At 40.9% G+C, this 20,480-nt stretch overlaps 3 protein-coding genes across 3 annotated transcripts; 1 reads left to right on the top strand and 2 right to left on the bottom strand.

The window, feature by feature from the left end:
- Positions 1-1,063: 1,063 nt before the first annotated feature.
- LOC134798241 (peptidyl-prolyl cis-trans isomerase FKBP8) lies at positions 1,064-13,437 on the bottom strand. The gene is made up of 7 exons (XM_063770620.1): positions 13,128-13,437; positions 12,837-12,983; positions 11,777-12,039; positions 7,907-8,153; positions 5,661-5,936; positions 5,123-5,232; positions 1,064-3,241 (listed from the first exon to the last, which is right to left on the bottom strand). The coding sequence occupies exons 1-6, from the start codon at positions 13,311-13,313 to the stop codon at positions 5,152-5,154; spliced, it is 1,200 nt and encodes a 399-aa protein (XP_063626690.1). The 5' UTR covers positions 13,314-13,437; the 3' UTR covers positions 1,064-3,241; positions 5,123-5,151.
- A 1,610-nt stretch (positions 13,438-15,047) lies between these two features.
- On the top strand, positions 15,048-16,791 carry LOC134798240 (cyclin-dependent-like kinase 5). The gene is made up of 2 exons (XM_063770619.1): positions 15,048-15,807; positions 15,891-16,791. The coding sequence occupies exons 1-2, from the start codon at positions 15,150-15,152 to the stop codon at positions 16,127-16,129; spliced, it is 897 nt and encodes a 298-aa protein (XP_063626689.1). The 5' UTR covers positions 15,048-15,149; the 3' UTR covers positions 16,130-16,791.
- Positions 16,792-16,813: 22 nt separating this feature from the next.
- LOC134798011 (heat shock protein 67B1-like) lies at positions 16,814-18,234 on the bottom strand. The gene has a single exon (XM_063770345.1). It carries the CDS (start codon positions 18,050-18,052, stop codon positions 16,814-16,816), a length of 1,239 nt encoding a protein of 412 aa, XP_063626415.1. The 5' UTR covers positions 18,053-18,234.
- Positions 18,235-20,480: the final 2,246 nt, after the last annotated feature.

The raw sequence follows: 20,480 nt of genomic DNA, 5'->3' as shown, positions 1-20,480 counted from the left end.
TGTGACAAAAACTAGAGTCACTATTCTTACAAAAACAAAAAAAAAATACGGAAAATTATTAAGAAATATATTTCAAAATCATGAATTCTAAATGCTCTTCCACTACGTTCCATACGTTAGATGTTAGACGTTAGTGTCAAGGTTAAATTCCAGGATTAAATCTTGTGTGGCGTCTCTTACTTAAATAAAAACTTAATTAACAATCGGGTTGGCAACTGTCAAAGGTTTGCATAGATGGCGCCATCATAGCTTACCCCTTTTTCTATGAGAATAGCCGGGTACTGACTGAGCGAGCAGCCTCGCGAGGCAGCCTCGCGAGGCTGCTCCTCGGTCAGTCAGGACGTGCCTCGCCCGAGGCAAACGCATGTCCGGCCTCAGCCGAGCGCGCCTCGGCCCAAACCGAGCGTTGTCGGTTTTTTGTCCATGCTCAAAGGCGCCTCGGTAAGTTTGCCGCGCTCACTCAAGACGGTTGTGTTTTGCCTCGCTTGTTCGCCGCATGTTAGCACCATGGATAAAGAACAGTACCTTCAATTGATACAACTATATGGTGAATAGAAGATGCGTGGAGAAATATAAGCCAGGAAATAATTTCTTTTTTTTACAAGCCGTAGAATTATTAGAAACGGAGCGGTAGCGACAGCTTTTCGAATGAACGGGCTCATGACACGAGCGGTCTCTTAACGACTGGTCGACTTCACGTTAAACTGAGCGCTCGATATTTGGCTCAGGCGTCACCGTGGCTCGGCTTTTCCGCGCGCGGCAGCCTCATGCAACAAATCCTACTGACCGAGGCTGCCTCGCGCGGCAAACGTTGCGCGGCAATCGTCCGAGGCTGCCTCGCGAGGCTGCTCGCTCAGTCAGTACCCGGCTATTTGGCTTAATAGGCTGGCATCCAGGGCAAAAAAATCAATTAAAAAAAACAAAAAATTGACACATTTCTAGGGATTGACAGGGCAACCTATGCTGGCGCCATCTGCTAAATACTTCGACCGGCCAACCCCTTTGAATTCATTTCTAGCATCTTTCGTACTACATTTAACACGTATGTAAATAAAAGAAAATCTGTCTTCAACAACGTTTATTAGTGTTTAATTGAACAATGTTTTTATTTATTTTTTAAACGTGGGGCGTTACAGACCCTTACACCAAACCATTGTCCTAAGTTAAAATAAATCTAATATACTACGTCACATGTTGCTATAATAATATTCTGACAAGATATCAGAGTATCTATAGAAGATGTGATGTGAAAGGGCGAGGTACGTTCCATTTGTTCTATAGAACTGAAATTCTTACACATTCAATGCCTTGAACTATTTGAAAGCTTAATTGAAAGAAATGCCGATAGAGAATAATATTCCTTCAAGTTACATGCATTTTTGTTTTACGTACGCTGAAAGTTGTCCAGTCTTCTGAAGGTTTTCATACTTTTCCAGCCTCTTGAGTACGTATTTAATTTTTTTTAGGCATGAGAAGTGTACATTCTATAAAACAAGTGGGGAGTACTTATTCTCGAAGTTGGACACATTTGAATATGAAGGCTTATTGATACTAGATATAATTATAAATATTAAGGTGCCTTTTCAGTTATCATTTCAGTGTCCACAATTCGAGAATTCCACTTTAATTAAATGATCGTTATGTTCACAGTGAAATCACATTTATATTGCGTGTTTAGACCAATTATTTAAGTTCTACTATGTATTAATACGATTGAAGTATTAATATCTTTAATTGCCTACTTTGAGTGTATACCCATGATTTTACCGATATAAAAATAACGATCCCTCCATATTCTTTAATTCAATTTTAACCAATTTAAGCATCTATAATATTTAATTTTAATTGAACAAAAATGCAGAAATTAAAGCACCAATGATTTGAAAGTAAATTATTAATAAAATATACAGTTGAACTTTTATTTACCAACTCTTGACAGTCAGCCGTTTCAATGGTTATTGTGGAATGCGATTTATAAATCTGTCCTTATACTAGTAAAATAGATATCGAAAAATATTTTTAAATGTTCATTACACGGTTTTGATAGATATTTACTCTTATTTTACTTTCTACATCTCCAATTTTGGCACTACACAAACAAAAACAACTATGAGACGAATACAGGTTTATACAAAATATATACATATTGAAATATTTGAAATTTCGACATTAAATGCACAATCGAAAGACAATTAAAAGCAGAGACCAGTAAATAATACAAACTTACATTCCTCAAAAAGTAACTTATCTGATGTTTTTTAAGTATGTAATAGCGCTAAACAAAATATATGGGGCTTTATCCTTGTTTCTGAGGAACATAACTTTGTATGAGAATCACACTTTTTTATTTATTGGTCTCTGGTTCAAAGTAAGCTAGCGCAGTCTGGCGACCGCATCACAGAGTGTATGTTAACTCTAATTAACCTAACCTTTCCACCCATTTTTACATAAAGTACAAGTGTCTACCCTAAATATCCTTGTTACATATAACGAGTACAGTGACGAGTCACCAATCGGTTGAGTGAAGAGCAAGTTTCAGCAGCCGAATGGATATTGAAAGTTTTGTAGTTAAATCGGCTTAGACTCGTCTACAGTTTCATTGTGATCACACAATGTATAGATATGTAATGTATTGATATATAGACACAGACAAATAAATAATTGAAATCGTAGACGAATTAGGGTTCTCCCACATATGTCGACGCGGAATCTTCAAAATCCGGTAAGAAGAAGCTTTATCTCCGCGCAATAAGAGCGAAATAGTCGTCGTTCGGCTCGGCTCGCATCGGCCAGCGCCTGCCGACGCGTCGACGGCTTTTTCGCTCTTATTGCCCGGACATAAAGCTTTTTCCTATCGGATTTTGTCGAATGCGCGTCTATATAACTAGGGAGACGGGAGACCCTTAAGCTCTAAGTACGAAATTGTCGAAATGATCAGAGTTACGTACATCTACAGATAGTTAATAGAGGTCTATCTCGCCACTGTACTCGTTACGTGTAATCGATGCATTAGTGCATACTCAGATTCAAATCTGAAGCTTTTTAACAAAATTGTAATAAAAATTATCATGTAAAAAATACAAAATAGGCAATGTAAAATTGCATTTTAGAGGATTTAAGTAGCGTAATATTTAACTGCTCGATATAAAGCTCGCTGTCGTAAGCGTGACGAACAACTATAATGATATGAACTGTACGTAGCCGACCTTCCCCATCCAACCGCCTCATTGGAATATCAATTCTCTGAAAAAAAAGTATAATTATTTACATTCTTTTGTTACTTTTGTTTATTTTCTTATTTATGGGCAGTGCCTAAAAGGCCCTGTTTCGGCTTGTTATGAATATCAGTCTTTTATATTTAACCTTTTCGACGCCGTTTCAAACCCAAAAGCTGTCCTCGGACGCCACGTCACCGTAGTGTCAAAACTGAAATTGAACTTTATACATATGCACGTAGGTCTACGTTGCTCTCTAGTCTGTGGCGGATTAATCCGTTTTTGGCGTTGGACCAACGGTGCGGATTAGGGCTTCCATTCCGTAATTCCGTAATAACGTAATTCCGAATAACTATTGAACTTTAAATAATTACGTAATTAAAACGAACAATCCCGTAATTACGGAATTATTAACAATAAAATAATATAATCAGATATGTGCGATATTTTAGCCTAGACTTGCATAAAACAACATTTTAAATTAGCGCATTATTATTTGGTGATATTACTACTGGTGGTGAGAGAGAAGTCTACTTGACAGCTGCATACAATTATTTATTATCTGTACCTGCAACCCGCAAGTATTGAAGCCGAGAGGCTCTTTTCTTCTGCCAGTTAACCCTAAAGACTTTAATAAACATTTTGTCGTAGAGGAGTTCCATTCTGGCCTTCATGAGTAGTTCCATTTCACCGAATAGCACTATTTAAACGTAAATAAAAAATCCGCTAGAGTGTGCTAATAAGCTGAGGAGTTCCTTCAATTCCTAATAGAATCCATAATCAGAAATCAAGCTTGACAAAAATATGACTTGAATACCTAACTTGTGTTTCAGTTCTAATCATCATCAGCAACTCCACTTCATCAAATGTCACTTTTTTTAATGTAGGTACATGCTTGATTTGTTGATGAAAATATATAAATCACTACCTTAAGTGTGCTTTTAAGATTTGAGGAATTCCCTCGATGCCTCCTAGATCCCATCATCAGAACCCCGGGCTTGACAAAAATGTAGCTTAAAAACCGAACTTGCTTAACAAACATAACTAAGAAGATAAATAGCCGAACTTGAACTATGCGTCATTGAAGAGTTCCGTTCTGATCATAATCCGCAGATCCACTTCATCTAATGTCGCTTTTTTAAAATGTAAATGATTGATTTGTTGATGAAAATACATTTATGTAACTGTACTATAAGTATGTATGCCTTTAAGATTTGAGGAGCTCCCTCGATTCCATATGGATTCCATGGATTTGACATATAGTTCGTTTTTTTAGCATTAGAAATAAGGTAAACAATCTTGATGTGTCTTTTAATTGAAAAACACATTTTAAAATTAAGTTACGGCAAATATGTAACAATTATGAATCTAATACGATCATTTATATTCTTCTGCTTTCATAAGTAATCGTTTTTTATTTTTAAAAAGCGTTTTTCAATTAAAAGACATGTCAAAATCGCTTACCTTCTTTCAAGTTCTTGCTAATGCTAAAAAAAACGAACTATAAATGTGACCAATCTGTGTGTATTACAAACATCACATTAAATATTAGTACAACCGAATTGAGGTCCTCATTCTATTGAGATCTTAGTCGGTTAATAAAAAAGTATCATTCATTCAATGTATCATTCTTTTCTTATTAAGGATCACCAATTATTTGAAACTTTTGTTTTATTTTAAAACATTCAGTCAGTTACGGAATTACGTAATTACGTAATTAAAATGTTGAATTTCGTAACTAATTACGTAATTGACATATCCGTAATTTTGGAAGCCCTAGTGCGGATATACCCGTCATTGGCGTCCAAAAGGTCAGAGAGCTGCCTTTGGAGAAGGCCTGACACTGCTCCTTAAAATGACTGTCGTCGATTTTTCCTCTAAACTGGTCATATAAGAATGAAGTACACTTACAGCTCAACCCGCTGATGCTTGGTCATCAATGTCCCTGCATCTTGTACCGGTACACCAGCACGCTAGCCACGCCCACCAGCAAGCTCAGCAGGCCCCACATCAGCATCTATGCCGACAGAAAATTAACTTTACAGTCAAAGACAAACATTTAATTGTATTGGCCAGTCATAGTTTGGCGCCAGCATAGATTTGAGAAAAAGAAGGCGCTGCCCTGTGCATGTTTGTTTGCAAAAGTAGTTGCCATTGGATAAAAACCTTGGAATTCAACTGAAACTGCTAATGCTTTCATGGATATCAGTACCCAGTTTAGCTTTAGAATCTTTGGATTATTAGTCTGGTTTCTCATCAGGGCTGCTCTTTTGCGTTCGCATGACCAACAGCGTTAGCCGGCCGGCGTTCAACCGAGCAGTCCCTCGTAGCCCTCTGTTCACATGCTGGTGCATGCACTCTAGTACCTTGCGCCCGCCGACACATTTAGGCGTGGCCGTAAACACAGAATCGGAGCATAGACTCCTTTTGTTTAATCTTACCTACCTTAGCTTTCGATGGTTTCTTATCCGGCGTCCCTACAGGTGCTTGCGTGCCTAACATCCTCTTAGCCAGCCGGCGCTCCACCGAGCGGTCCCTGGTGGCCCTCTGTTCACAGCGCTGGAGTTCCTTCCTCGCTCCGGCGTCGTCAGGTGCCGCGACCGCTGCCGCTCGGGCGGCATCGAGGGCTTCGGAGTTGCGGCCCATGGCGGATAGGATGCGCGATTTGCGGTATAGGGCTTTCGCGTTTTGGGGTTGGCAGGATAGCACGCGGGTCACTGCCTGAAAAATGTAGACAACAGGTTATGAAACATATCATATTGGAAAAATCTGAGAAAAGTAGTTATGGGTTTAAATAGTAAAATAGACATCCGTTTTACGGGGCAGGTCAGTAGAATACTTCATATACTTAACCTTTTGAACGCCAAACGGCGCATCCACTTGCCGTGCCACTGACGCCACGGGGGTAAAATTTAGTTTTGTGAATAAATAATGCCAACCTAAAAGTGGGGTATTTTTCAGTAGATTTTCATCAAAAAACGATCGACGTCAAATGCCGTCTTTGGCGTCGTTGTCACGATTTTGCGTTGACGTCAATTGCCATCTGTGGCGTTCAAAAGGTTAAGTTTTCATTTAATTCTACCTGGAAATTAGAACACCTGTGCCACCACACCACACGTACCTGCAGCGCCGCCTCGTACACCCCGGCCTTGAGCTGCGCGGCGGCCATGTTGTTGTGCACGCGCAGGCGCTCCTCCAGCAGCGCGCGCAGCTCGTCGGAGGTGGGCGGGAGGTCGCCGGTGGGTGTGGGCTCGGTGATGCCGCCCTCCGCCTGTGCCACCACACCACACGTACCTGCAGCGCCGCCTCGTACACCCCGGCCTTGAGCTGCGCGGCGGCCATGTTGTTGTGCACGCGCAGGCGCTCCTCCAGCAGCGCGCGCAGCTCGTCGGAGGTGGGCGGGAGGTCGCCGGTGGGTGTGGGCTCGGTGATGCCGCCCTCCGCCTGTGCCACCACACCACACGTACCTGCAGCGCCGCCTCGTACACCCCGGCCTTGAGCTGCGCGGCGGCCATGTTGTTGTGCACGCGCAGGCGCTCCTCCAGCAGCGCGCGCAGCTCGTCGGAGGTGGGCGGGAGGTCGCCGGTGGGTGTGGGCTCGGTGATGCCGCCCTCCGCCTGTGCCACCACACCACACGTAAGTACCTGCAGCGCCGCCTCGTACACCCCGGCCTTGAGCTGCGCGGCGGCCATGTTGTTGTGCACGCGCAGGCGCTCCTCCAGCAGCGCGCGCAGCTCGTCGGAGGTGGGCGGGAGGTCGCCGGTGGGTGTGGGCTCGGTGATGCCGCCCTCCGCCTGTGCCACCACACCACACGTACCTGCAGCGCCGCCTCGTACACCCCGGCCTTGAGCTGCGCGGCGGCCATGTTGTTGTGCACGCGCAGGCGCTCCTCCAGCAGCGCGCGCAGCTCGTCGGAGGTGGGCGGGAGGTCGCCGGTGGGTGTGGGCTCGGTGATGCCGCCCTCCGCCTGTGCCACCACACCACACGTAAGTACCTGCAGCGCCGCCTCGTACACCCCGGCCTTGAGCTGCGCGGCGGCCATGTTGTTGTGCACGCGCAGGCGCTCCAGCAGCGCGCGCAGCTCGTCGGAGTTGGGCGGGAGCTCGCCGGTGGCGGTGGGCTCGGTGATGCCGCCCTCCGCCTGTGCCACCACACCACACGTACCTGCAGCGCCGCCTCGTACACCCCGGCCTTGAGCTGCGCGGCGGCCATGTTGTTGTGCACGCGCAGGCGCTCCTCCAGCAGCGCGCGCAGCTCGTCGGAGGTGGGCGGGAGGTCGCCGGTGGGTGTGGGCTCGGTGATGCCGCCCTCCGCCTGTGCCACCACACCACACGTAAGTACCTGCAGCGCCGCCTCGTACACCCCGGCCTTGAGCTGCGCGGCGGCCATGTTGTTGTGCACGCGCAGGCGCTCCTCCAGCAGCGCGCGCAGCTCGTCGGAGGTGGGCGGGAGGTCGCCGGTGGGTGTGGGCTCGGTGATGCCGCCCTCCGCCTGTGCCACCACACCACACGTAAGTACCTGCAGCGCCGCCTCGTACACCCCGGCCTTGAGCTGCGCGGCGGCCATGTTGTTGTGCACGCGCAGGCGCTCCTCCAGCAGCGCGCGCAGCTCGTCGGAGGTGGGCGGGAGGTCGCCGGTGGGTGTGGGCTCGGTGATGCCGCCCTCCGCCTGTGCCACCACACCACACGTACCTGCAGCGCCGCCTCGTACACCCCGGCCTTGAGCTGCGCGGCGGCCATGTTGTTGTGCACGCGCAGGCGCTCCTCCAGCAGCGTGCGCAGCTCGTCGGAGGTGGGCGGGAGGTCGCCGGTGGGTGTGGGCTCGGTGATGCCGCCCTCCGCCTCGTCCAGCACGTCCAGCGCGCGCCGGTACAGCTGCACGGCCAGCTGCGCCTCGCCCCGCCCGTACCACCAGTTGCCGCGGGCGCGGCGGCGGGTTCTAACAACAATAACAAGTCATAAATACAAGACAAGCGAGAGACCTGTTTATATAGCTTCGCTGTGACGCTATAGTGTAAATAACATTATTTGCGGTATTTGACGTCTGTCACTCACAACAGCAATACTACGTAAAATGTTTTGCACATCGAAATCACAAAGGAAAACAACTGCACTGCGAACGTTTACGTTCTACGTCTTTTTATTTTTAATTTTAGGGTTGGCCGGACACCACCGTTATGAATCGGTAGTCGTCTAAGTAAATCGATATGAATTTTTCATTTTTCTTTTAATAAAAATAAGGAAAAGGTGGATAATTAACTGTAAATATGGATATATTTATCGTCACTTAACAGACAACAAATTTGACACAGAAATAACATAAATAAACTTTAAAATAGATCCCCAGTTAGTTTCAATTTTGACAATGGGTGCGACCTACTCGGTTGGTGTATTAAATACACCGACCGACCGGTAGCTTGCGGGAAAACCATATAATTCTAGCTTTATTTAAATCTCAAATAAAAATTCATTATACGTCACAATTCGATACCTCAGTCTACGTGCTATCCAATCGTAATCGCTTGCTGTGACAATCGATTTGCGTTAGTTACATCTCTATATACGTCAGTCATAATGTGTCAAATACCGCAAATAATGTTATTTACACTATAAGGCAGTTTGTGCGGAGTCTAAAAATATTTAGGACAAGGCAAAATTAGGACAATACATACATATATCTGTGAAACAAAACAAATGTCCCGTCTTCATGTTCCCATGCTAACACTATAGAAAAAGTGATAGGTACTATGTCACGTTAAGTAGTACAAAATATTGAAGCTGCCGTTTTGGCAGCTGAAGTAGATGGCGCTGTACAGCGTCATAACTTTTGTTGTAACACTTGTAACTGAGTTATTAAAACTGAGCGCTAGAAACCTAATCACTACACCTTATAAAACAAAGTCCCCCACCGCGTCTGTCTGTTTTTGTGTGTTTGTACGTTCGCGATAAACTCACAAACTACAGAACGGATTTTCATGCGGTTTTCACCTATCAATAGAGTGATTCTTGAGGAAGGTTTAGATGTATAATTGTTAACCCGTGCGAAGCCGGGCGGGTCGCTAGTTTACATTAAACATAAGTGGTAGAGACACTACAGACTTGACCTTTAAGCTTTGCAAACAATTGTATTGTTATCATGTCCGCCGCGCCCATCTATGACATGATCTCATCAGCATAGATAACATACAATGCACAGATTGCACAATAATTATATGCCATTCCCATTTTTAGCCTCCAGTCGCCCACTGCTGAGCATAGGCCTCTCTCCGTGTACGTCACTTATGGTCCTGGGCTAGTCTCATCCACAAGGATCACTAAGCCTGGGCTAGTGGGCTCCGCTCGGTTACCTAATCCCAAGAATGGGCGCAGACCCCGGTTTTTACGTAAACAGCTGCCGCTCCCACCATGACCTGACATTCCAATTGGAGTTTTATCTAAAATTAGTCTAATTGACAGAATTAAAAAACCGGGCAAGTGCGAGTCGGACTCGCGCACGAAGGGTTCCGTACCATAATGCAAAAAAAAAAACGAAAAAAAAAGCAAAAAAAAAACGGTCACCCATCCAAGTACTGACCACTCCCGACGTTGCTTAACTTTGGTCAAAAATCACGTTTGTTGTATGGGAGCCCCATTTAAATCTTTATTTTATTCTGTTTTTAGTATTTGTTGTTATAGCGGCAACAGAAATACATCATCTGTGAAAATTTCAACTGTCTAGCTATCACGGTTCGTGAGATACAGCCTGGTGACAGACGGACGGACGGACGGACGGACGGACGGACGGACGGACAGCGAAGTCTTAGTAATAGGGTCCCGTTTTACCCTTTGGGTACGGAACCCTAAAAAAAACTGTTAGTATTAAATTCCGCTACGTCTGCTATGGCCGTAACTAAAGCCTGACCAGTAATATATGATCACGCGCCATGTTGAAACTAATTTGCCACAGTAAGCGAATGCTCACGGAAAGCAGCTCTACGGGAGGAATGGCAATGTGTCGTTAAACGAGTCGCTCAAAAGTTTACATAATGGCCACGACCACTCTGTCAAGAGTGTAACGAAGAAGAAGAAGAAAAATTGTTCATACTATACTGAACTCTTGACAATGATCATATATTACGGTCAGGCTTTAGCTTTATCAGAGGTACTTCATAAACATTGATAACAGTAGCCTTGATCTAGTATTTTGGAGCTACATATTATGGGACATTGCTTCCGTTGTGCCAACAATGATGTGTGCTAATTTCATTACATGATAACATTGATACGTTTAAAACAGATTTTAACCATTAAGCGACCTGCAATTAATATCCAATACACAATGAACTCACCAACGGGTTCTTGGCAGTGAATGTGTTAAAACAAAATTTAATTACGCATATGATACATTCCACTTTCGATCCTTATAAATAAAACACTTTTCTGAAAACCGCATCAAGATCAGTTCAGCCAAACGCGAGATAATCGCCGTCAAACATACACACATACATACAAACATATGGGTCAAACTAAGAACCTTTTTTTTTTTTGAAGGTGGTTAACTAGAAAAGGGTCTCCAAATGGGGCTTATTTTTTTTTTCATCAGACTAGACTAGGCCCAAGCCACAAACATAGTAATACCCATAGACCAGGAGCCGCATGACTCGCAAACCCCGCGGTTTGCGAGTCATGCGGCTCGAACAATTGTGATTATTCAAATTACCAAAAAAATTAAAACCACTCAAAGCAACATTTTCTGAACTTTGAGACTCCTAAAGACTGCGATTTTTATTCTGATTAGTGCTTCTTTTTAAAATTACGCTGACAACCAAAAATCAACACCATTTGTTGTCCACTTATCTTTAGGCATATGTGCATGTTGAATTGTTTACCTATTCCGTAAGCCGTAAAGGGGCCCACTGATGAACAGTCCGCCGGACGGTATCGGCCTGTCAGTTGTTCGGAACTGTCAAAATTTTGTTCTAACTGACAGGGCGATACCGTCCGGGGGACTGTTAATCAGTGGGCCCCTTAACATAGTTACCTAATTCACTTAACTAACCTAGGAATGAGTTCAACACGACAATTTTATTCACACATCGAAATACGTGAGTCATACATTCAAATTACCCTTGATTTGTTCTGTATCAAAATAAACAACTTTAACGTCATTGGTGACGTGATATTTGTTATTGTATGCGTGTTGTGTTTAGATCCAAAATAAAACGATAGCAGACTTACTCAATTATAATTGTGTTGCCTATGGAAATGCTACATCAGGTTTCTGGCTTTGGTCATACGGACGCGGATCCGCTGTGTGAGCGAGACAGCACTATGAACATAGCGATGTCCCGTTTACACACCACCGCAGCGCGCGGATCTGTGTCACTGAACCGTTACATTGGCATAGTGATGATGGACAAACAGTGCATTTAATCATAGACTCACCCAATTTCCATTCTCTCAGCAATGGGCAATTTAATCATAGACTCACCCAATTTCTATTCTCTCAGCAATGGGCAATTTAATCATAGACTCACCCAATTTCTATTCTCTCAGCAATGGGCAATTTAATCATAGACTCACCCAATTTCCATTCTCTCAGCAATGGGCAATGTTTCATGTTCAGGTTCTTCACTCCAATCATGCAGTTCCAATCGAGCCTCCAACCACGTTTCCGGACCAATCACAGGGCCCTCATAATTTACTGGAGTGCTCTCCCCAACCAAACCTTTGTTCTCACCAGGCTTCAGCCCTACATCTCCGTATGCAAAACGAGGTGCTATTTGAAGAAGGCATTCTTCCCCTTTGTACATAAGTGTGAGTGCTAAGTCCAATCCTTGTAGGATCTAGAAAGATGGAATCTAATTAGCACACATTTTCTAATAAGATCCAACAATCCTTTATATAATCTGCTTACATAATGTTTGCTGGGGCAACTGACATTGTGTAATGGTGCAAAAGGACATGGTAAAAAAATACTTGAAACATTTACACTATTTTTTATTTTGTTGTTGATTTTTATTCCTGATTTTGATAAAATTTGGTGGATAGAGTTCCCTATTCTGTACAAAATAGGGGCAATATCTCCGCATATCCTAAAAAATCTTCCTCTCAGTTATGGAAACATAATAACATATCAAAATTTCCAACATCCATTCATATTTTTATTTATTTTATTGAACATTTAGCAAAATGTTCAGTAAAATAAAATATTATTTCATTTATATATAAATGATATTCTAAATTATGACTAATTACTAATGCCAACAGCATCTAGACAGTAAGGCTACATGTCCAGATATTATCAAAATGTCTGATAAGGATAAGATAATAGTTATTATTAGAAAGTAAAATTATTACTCTACTGATTTTTGTTATCACTACCACCTTATAAAACAAAGTCCCCCACCACATCTGTCTGTATGTTTGCCATAAACTCAAAAACTACTTAACAGATTTTCATGCGACTTTCACCTATCAAGAGTGATTCTTGAGGAAGGTTGAGTTGTGTATGATTTATTAAGGTTTTGTGTAACCCATGCAAAGATGGGGTGAGTCGCTAGTAGTAAATAATTTGAAACATATTGTACTTTCTAAGTAGCATAAACATGTGGTAAAAGTAGAAATTAATTATGGTTATTACCTCATTATCTCCCAGATAAATTTTAACATGATCCCTCTTCTCAAAAATGTCTCCACTGCCACCTCGGATCTTGAGCTCATAGCTTATCCGACATATATCACTTCTGTGTGGTCTTAGGCCTTCTGATTCATCTCCAGGCTTTAAAATCTACAACAAACAGACCAGTTATTAATTGACAAGGTGAACATCATGTTCCATAGAATATCTATTTACTAATCCAGCAAGTCAAGGACTACCTACACAATACATAGATTTAATGTAAATAAATTCAAACGAAATGACGTTTCTAACCTTTTTAAGTAGGGCACCTGATCCGAGCACATCCTGCCACTCGTCAGTTTTGCTCTCTACGGGTTTCTCGGTCTCCGCTGCCGCGGCCTCGGCCAGTTTCGCCTCCTCTATCTCATGAGCAGTTGCCAGATCCTCAAAGGAACTGCTCTCCGACTGGTTCACCAAGGCATTATCTTCTTCGCTCATCTTAAAAACAATCACAATCTACGCACTTCTTCGCATACGTAAGTGTTTATCAATAGAAATCAACAGTCACGATTAACATGTCATGTTTTATGATTCAATTCAGTGAAAAAACATTTTAATAAACGCTCACCTTTTAATTAACACGATAATTTGAATAAACAAAATGATGTGCTCTTTAAAATGAAAATATGACAAATCAACTTTTTTGGATCGTTTCTTAAGTTTTTTTTATGAATGAAATCTGCAAATTTGAAGTGAATGATATGATAGTATAGATTGCATAGATTGATTGAATTTTTTATTATGTTATCTGTGAAAATATTTTGTTTTATATATAAATACAGGTTAGGCAACCCCTAGTTGCCAAATTGAGATAAAAACATGCTGAAAACACTCGGAGTAATTAACATTGGTTATATCCTCTAAGTGAAAACAAGAAGAAAATAGTGGAAATAGCAAGTTTGCCAACATACGCAGAAATATTAAAAGCGACTATTTCGAACGTCAATAAAAACGCACTAATTCCAGAATTTCAGTAATGCCGGCTACATACGTAACGATAAATCGTTGCGATAAAACTGTGCAGTCCGACTGTGCGATAAATCGAACGTTCCTAGTGCCTCCACACGCCTCCGATATCGGAGCCGATCGTCAGTTCTCCGCAAAGCTCATCAGAAACAACATGTCATCCACAATGGCACTGCTTTGGAGTTAGATTTATGATTTCTCTATTATACAGATGTATAATGTAGGTAAAGCCATACGATTAAATAAAATTATAGTATGAGCGTAGGAAAACATGAAAAATCCCGTAAGTACATAAATAAGTTTTTGCCAAAAATTTCATTTTTGGTACAAGCTTTTATTGCTGACTGTACTTTTCTTACAACAGACAACTAATACTCATCAAGACAATTATAAAAACCCCTAACACTATTAGGTTGCGTTGTTTCATCACAGAGTTCCTATGGCCACCTCCTGTCTCCATCCTCAGATCAGCTCAATGGTGCCATAATATTGGATTGTCATCCGATTAATACATGCAAATTACAAATACAATGCAAATATAAAAAAAAAATCAGCTCAATCGGAAACCGGGAAGTGGATCAAATTTAACTTGCTAGATTTGATTACAGACCGACAAACAGACAGACAACAGTCAGGTGAAACTAAATAAAAGCTTGTAAAAACAGCGACTACGAACAGAGAACCCTACTATCGGGTCACTGGCACTAAATGCAGTACCGTCTTGACCATAAGGGCACACGGGGCCCGTGCACACAGGGCCCCGTTCCTCAGGGGGCCCCGAAGGATAGACAGTAACAGTATATATATTTGATTACACATAATAAATGTTAGTTTAATTCACTTTCTTTACTTTCCAAATTCTAAAGTTTATTTTTTTCATTAATGTACTTACTTGAATAATAGGTAACCCACGTGCGCACACAAGCGAGCGACGTGAAGTACTGCCGAAATGAACGGTCGCCATCCACACGCAACGATAAAACTGTGCAGTTCGCTTCGACAACGATTTTTCTGATATAATTTGCAACTGCCACCGATCAACGATTTATCGTAACGATTTGTCATACACACGGTTCGATTTATCTGCACAGTCGGACTGCACAGTTTTATCGCAACGATTTATCGTTACGTATGTAGCCGGCATGACCCAGAGACTGAAAGGAGTGAAAGGTCTGAACAATCTTCTGCTATCACGAGTGTCACTGTCAAATTGAGTTGAGTGAAAAATATAATTCAATCGATTTTAATTATATTTACTTTTCATTAAAATATAATTGCTCTAACTAGTTTTAGCTACTTATAACAACCATGCAGAAATATGAGAAATTAGAAAAAATTGGCGAGGGAACATACGGCACGGTATTCAAAGCGAAAAACAAAGAAACTCATGAAATAGTCGCCCTGAAACGAGTAAGGTTAGACGACGATGATGAAGGAGTACCATCATCCGCACTGCGGGAAATATGCCTTTTGAAAGAGCTAAAGCACAAAAATATAGTTCGACTCTACGATGTGCTGCATAGTGAGAAAAAGTTGACACTAGTCTTTGAACATTGTGATCAGGATTTAAAGAAATATTTCGATAGTTTGAACGGAGAGATCGATCTTGATGTAGTGAAATCGTTTATGTACCAGCTGTTGCGAGGATTGGCCTTCTGTCACAGCCACAATGTGCTTCACAGAGACCTGAAGCCTCAGAACTTGTTAATTAATAAGAATGGAGAATTGAAATTGGCAGACTTTGGTTTAGCCAGAGCATTTGGTATTCCAGTGAAGTGTTACTCTGCGGAGGTAGTTACACTCTGGTACAGGCCTCCTGATGTGCTGTTTGGAGCTAAATTGTACACAACTAGTATTGACATGTGGTCAGCGGGATGCATATTTGCAGAGCTGGCTAATTCTGGCAGGCCCCTGTTTCCTGGTTCAGATGTTGATGATCAACTTAAGAGGATCTTTAAATTACTTGGTAACTACAACTTGAATTTTATCAGTATGCACAGCACACCATATAAATATTTGTTTTCTTATTAGAATCTTATTTGATTTCAGGTACCCCTAATGAAGACACTTGGCCAGGAGTGACTCAGCTCCCTGACTACAAGCCCCTACCAGTTTATCAGCCAAGCCTAGGCTTAGCCCAAGTAGTCCCCCGACTGCCAGCTAAGGGTCGGGACCTTCTAGCCCGTCTGCTCACCTGTAACCCGGCACTCAGGATGCCTGCTGATGATGCCATGGCCCATGCTTACTTCCACGACTTGAATCCATCAGTAAAGAATGACAGATGTTAACAATCAATACATCCATACAAATGTACCTCTGAATTATTAGTTTCTAATAAGAATACAGAGGTACAAGAGTGTTGTGATGATGAAAAAAAGAATTGAACAATCAGACTGTAGTTGTGGGTAGTTTTGGTGTTTTAGTAATAAAAATGTGATGCCAAAAGTCTTGTCTTATGACAGACAGCTATTTATTAGGTGTGGACAGGGAACTTACTAATGATCTCAATAAAATAATGAAATTCATGTTAGGAATATTTAATATATACATTTTGATTTTTAACATTCTAATATAAACAAGAGTAATAGAATAAAAATACAATTGACAGGTTAAATATTAAATTAAGATTACAGTTCATCCTTTTGTATATTGATATTCAATTAATGTATTTGCATTTACATTCAAATATACTGAATAATTGGGGTATCTAATATATTAAATTACAAATTTTATACTTTAATTTTGTGTTACCATAATATTTTTTACAACAGTAGTTTGTAAGGCTAATTAGGGTCTTGAATTGACATTAGACTTCATCAATATTTGAAAATATTAAGCTGTTTGTAATATCTTGACTGATATTCCTTTTAATGTACTTTTACTGAACTAAATCTAACATTTATCTTAATTGTTAAATACAATTTAGTGTAATAAACATTTTTTTACATATACAAATTCTGTGTTAATTTTTCTTATTTCTTAATTTCCAGTGTTTTATCCAGTTCAGAGGACAAGATGTCACACACAAAGTCACTTAATTCTTCACTAATGTCTTTCATGTTAGATGTCATAGAGGCCTTATAACTCATTGAACTTTCAATGCTTTCTGAGGTTTTAGAAGAGGTGCTAGTGAGCTCTGACATTTCAGACTTAGTCATTCTAGAATGACCAGCTTTTTCAGACATAGCAGCACTTGATTTTTCAAACTGTTGTTCATATGATTCCTCTAATTTTGACAATGTTTTATCAAAGAGATCAAATTTTTCTTCTGATGTCTCACTTAATTTTGCAAATTTATGTTCCAATACTTCACCAGATGTAGACATGGCTGCACTTGCCCTTCCACCAGATGCTGAAGTAGTTGCTCTTGATTTGTCGATTTTTTGTTCCACTATTTCTGTTTTTGACAATGCTGATTTATCAGTTCTATCACACTTTTCATCTGACGCTAATGCAACCGCACTTGCCTTAGCAAATGTTTGTTCCAACATTTCAGAAGTGTTCTTTCCAAATTGGCAAGCTTTCAGTTTGTCCTGCTCGACCTTTTCTTTCTTTTCAACTACTATTTCAGAGTTATCTGAAGCAGCTTCCCGAAGTAATTCAGGTTTTAATAATAGACAACAATGTTCCTCCTTTAACATGATTTGTGTATTCTTTTTATTAACATCTACATTCTTCGATTCAGCAGGCCTGTCTTTTTGGTCTGTGTTAATAACTGATTTAGTTGCTTCTTCCTTCAAGGGACATGATTTACATAACGTTATCGGCACAATTTGTTCATTTTTAGACATTTCTTTCGACTTATTCGCTACTACTGTAAGCACACCATCGGACGACAATTTTGAAATAACGTCTTCCGGCATACAATTGCTTGGTAAGGCATAACGTCTCGTAAAATGCCTTGAAACAAAACCATGTTCGTCCTTCCTCTCCTCATGCCTTCCTTCGACGATAATTTGCTTGTTTGCCACTTTAACACTTAATTCATCAGGCCGAAAATGCTGCACATCCAATGTTACCTTGAATGATTCCATTTCGTTGTTTATTGTTGAGCCGAATTCTTTATCGAAGCTTTGCGTGTTTAATTTCCATGGTCTGTAGTAGTTTTTGTAGGTGGTGTAGAAAGGGAATAAGAAGTCATGTGGAGTGATGCACATTCCGAAGTTTTGGTCGAATAACCGGGAGGGCCACGGCGAAGGCGGGAAGGCCATTTTAATCGCTAAACAAACAGCGTCGAGCAAAGCGTTCTAAAGTGCACTGGGAGAATATGCGCCGTGCCAAATGCTTTTAAACCCTGGCACTTCCTATTTGTTTCCTACATTTGCTAAGGTTGCCCCTCATCTGAAAGAGTATTATAGGTATTTATCGAACAGAAACTAGCATTTATGAATATCAGGTAACAGGTTCCAGAGAACTTTACAGACAGACTGTACGCTTGGTTGCCACTTGTTGACGGTTAAGGACCTGCAATACCTACTGGCATTTGTGCCTTAAGCGTGTAAGTAAATACCTACTCTTATACCTAATAAGGTATGATAAAATATCGGTTTATTGTTCATATCTAATACAGCTACATTTTCCACTATTGGATGTCCATTTTCAGAGGAAAACTCCGGATATTGGTCTCCCAATTGTAATCCCAACCGGTAACAATTATACCTACCTTTTTAGGGTTCCGTACCCAAAGGGTAAAACGGGACCCTACTTATTACTAAGACTCCGCTGTCCGTCCGTCCGTCCGTCTGTCTGTCACCAGGCTGTATCTCACGAACCGTGATGGCTAGAGCTAGACAGTTGAAATTTTCACAGATGATGTATTTCTGTTGCCGCTATGACAACAAATACTAAAAACCGGGCAAGTGCGAGTCGGACTCGCGCACAAAGGGTTCCGTACCATAATGAAAAAAAAAAAACAAAAAAAATGCAAAAAAAAAAACGGTCACCCATCCAAGTACTGACCACGCCCGACGTTGCTTAACTTTGGTCAAAAATCACGTTTGTTGTATGGGAGCCATTTAAATCTTTATTTTATTCTGTTTTTAGTATTTGTTGTTATAGCGGCAACAGAAATACATCATCTGTGAAAATTTCAACTGTCTAGCTATCACGGTTCGTGAGATACAGCCTGGTGACAGACAGACGGACGGACGGACAGCGGAGTCTTAGTAATAGGGTCCCGTTTTACCCTTTGGGTACGGAACCCTAAAAACAGAATAAAATAAAGATTTAAGTGGGGCTCCCATTAGACGTGCGCGCCGCCGCGGCGCGCCGCCGCCATAGAGAGTCAGCGCGCCGCCGCCGCCGCCGGTAGTTTAAAATTCGCGCCGAATATTTTTTTATAAGACAGTATTATGCAGCGTTAAAATATGTAATAGGTTATAGTCCGATAAGAAATAGTTGAAAATTATTGCGGGCGTGACTTCCGACCTAACTCTTACATTTTTGACGTAGAATACTAACTTAAACATGGCAATAATTTAGTACGGAAAGTTTTTGGTTATATAATTTAATTTCTACTATTTTATGTCGCACCAACACCATACTAACTATTTCTTATGTGACAGTATGATTTACATAAAAATGTGTTGTATGTATGGGTAAAACGGGTAAAACACATTTATAAAGTATAATGTCCAGTGTTTTAACCGTTGTCGATTACACGGCACTTTTGCTAAGTCCAGTATATTGGACATTGCCAAGTATGCGAAGAGTAAAATTATCAAATTTTCTGGTAGTTTTTATGGTAAATAAATCAAACAGAGGGATGTTAGGTGTTTCAAAACGTTTTAAAAAGTCATTACTTGTCGTATTACAACGTAATGAACCAAATAGATAAAACAATATATATACGGATTTTTTTCCTGTGCGTTCATCAAAACATCAAGAGATAGACCCAATTTCATTTGAGAAATTTCTTCCGAAAATATTGATAAAATTGCCTGCATTATTGTAAAAACCATTGCTCAGATGTAGCTGCATCCTACGATACCCCGCCAAGTTTGATTTAATGTTTAATAAATGAAGTCTATAAAGTTTTTGGAAAAATATAAAAATAATAGGTTTTACTTTAATTCATAATATAAGTTGACATTATCAGTAAGTGTATTTGTAATTAAAAAATGCAATTATTCTATATTTATTAAAAAAAACATGAATTTGACAAAAAACAAACCTTATGCACATAAAGTGCTGTATGTATTGTATACTCGGCAACGTCCAAAATACGGGACGTCTTTTCATTATGCGGCGTATCTTTTTATTTACACCGAACCTGGCAACGTCAAACATATTTGACATACCTATGTTTTTTTCGAAACTATTATAAATAGATTTTTTCATGATTTTTCTACAATAAACGACCACATAATAAGATAATAACATCAAAAAAATTATACTAACACAGTATTTTTGAGTTTTTTTTTCCTTGACGATTTAAGGGTTAAGCGTGGCCATTCATTATACGTCTTAGGGCTTGTGCACAAATAACGCAAGGTTCGATAGGAGGGGTGGGGGTCACGAAAAAATCACGACAGACAGATAAGGAGACCTCACGTGTATTTTTCTACAGTGAACGAAACTAAGCAAAAAATACCTACCACATGAGTAGATTTCTTTTTCTCGGTTTCGTTAAACATAAAT

This window comes from Cydia splendana, chromosome 16 (genome assembly GCF_910591565.1).
Source record: "Cydia splendana chromosome 16, ilCydSple1.2, whole genome shotgun sequence".
NCBI lineage: Eukaryota > Metazoa > Arthropoda > Insecta > Lepidoptera > Tortricidae > Cydia > Cydia splendana.
Note: the sequence above shows the minus strand (reverse complement) of the source record. Positions and strands in the feature narration are given on the sequence as shown.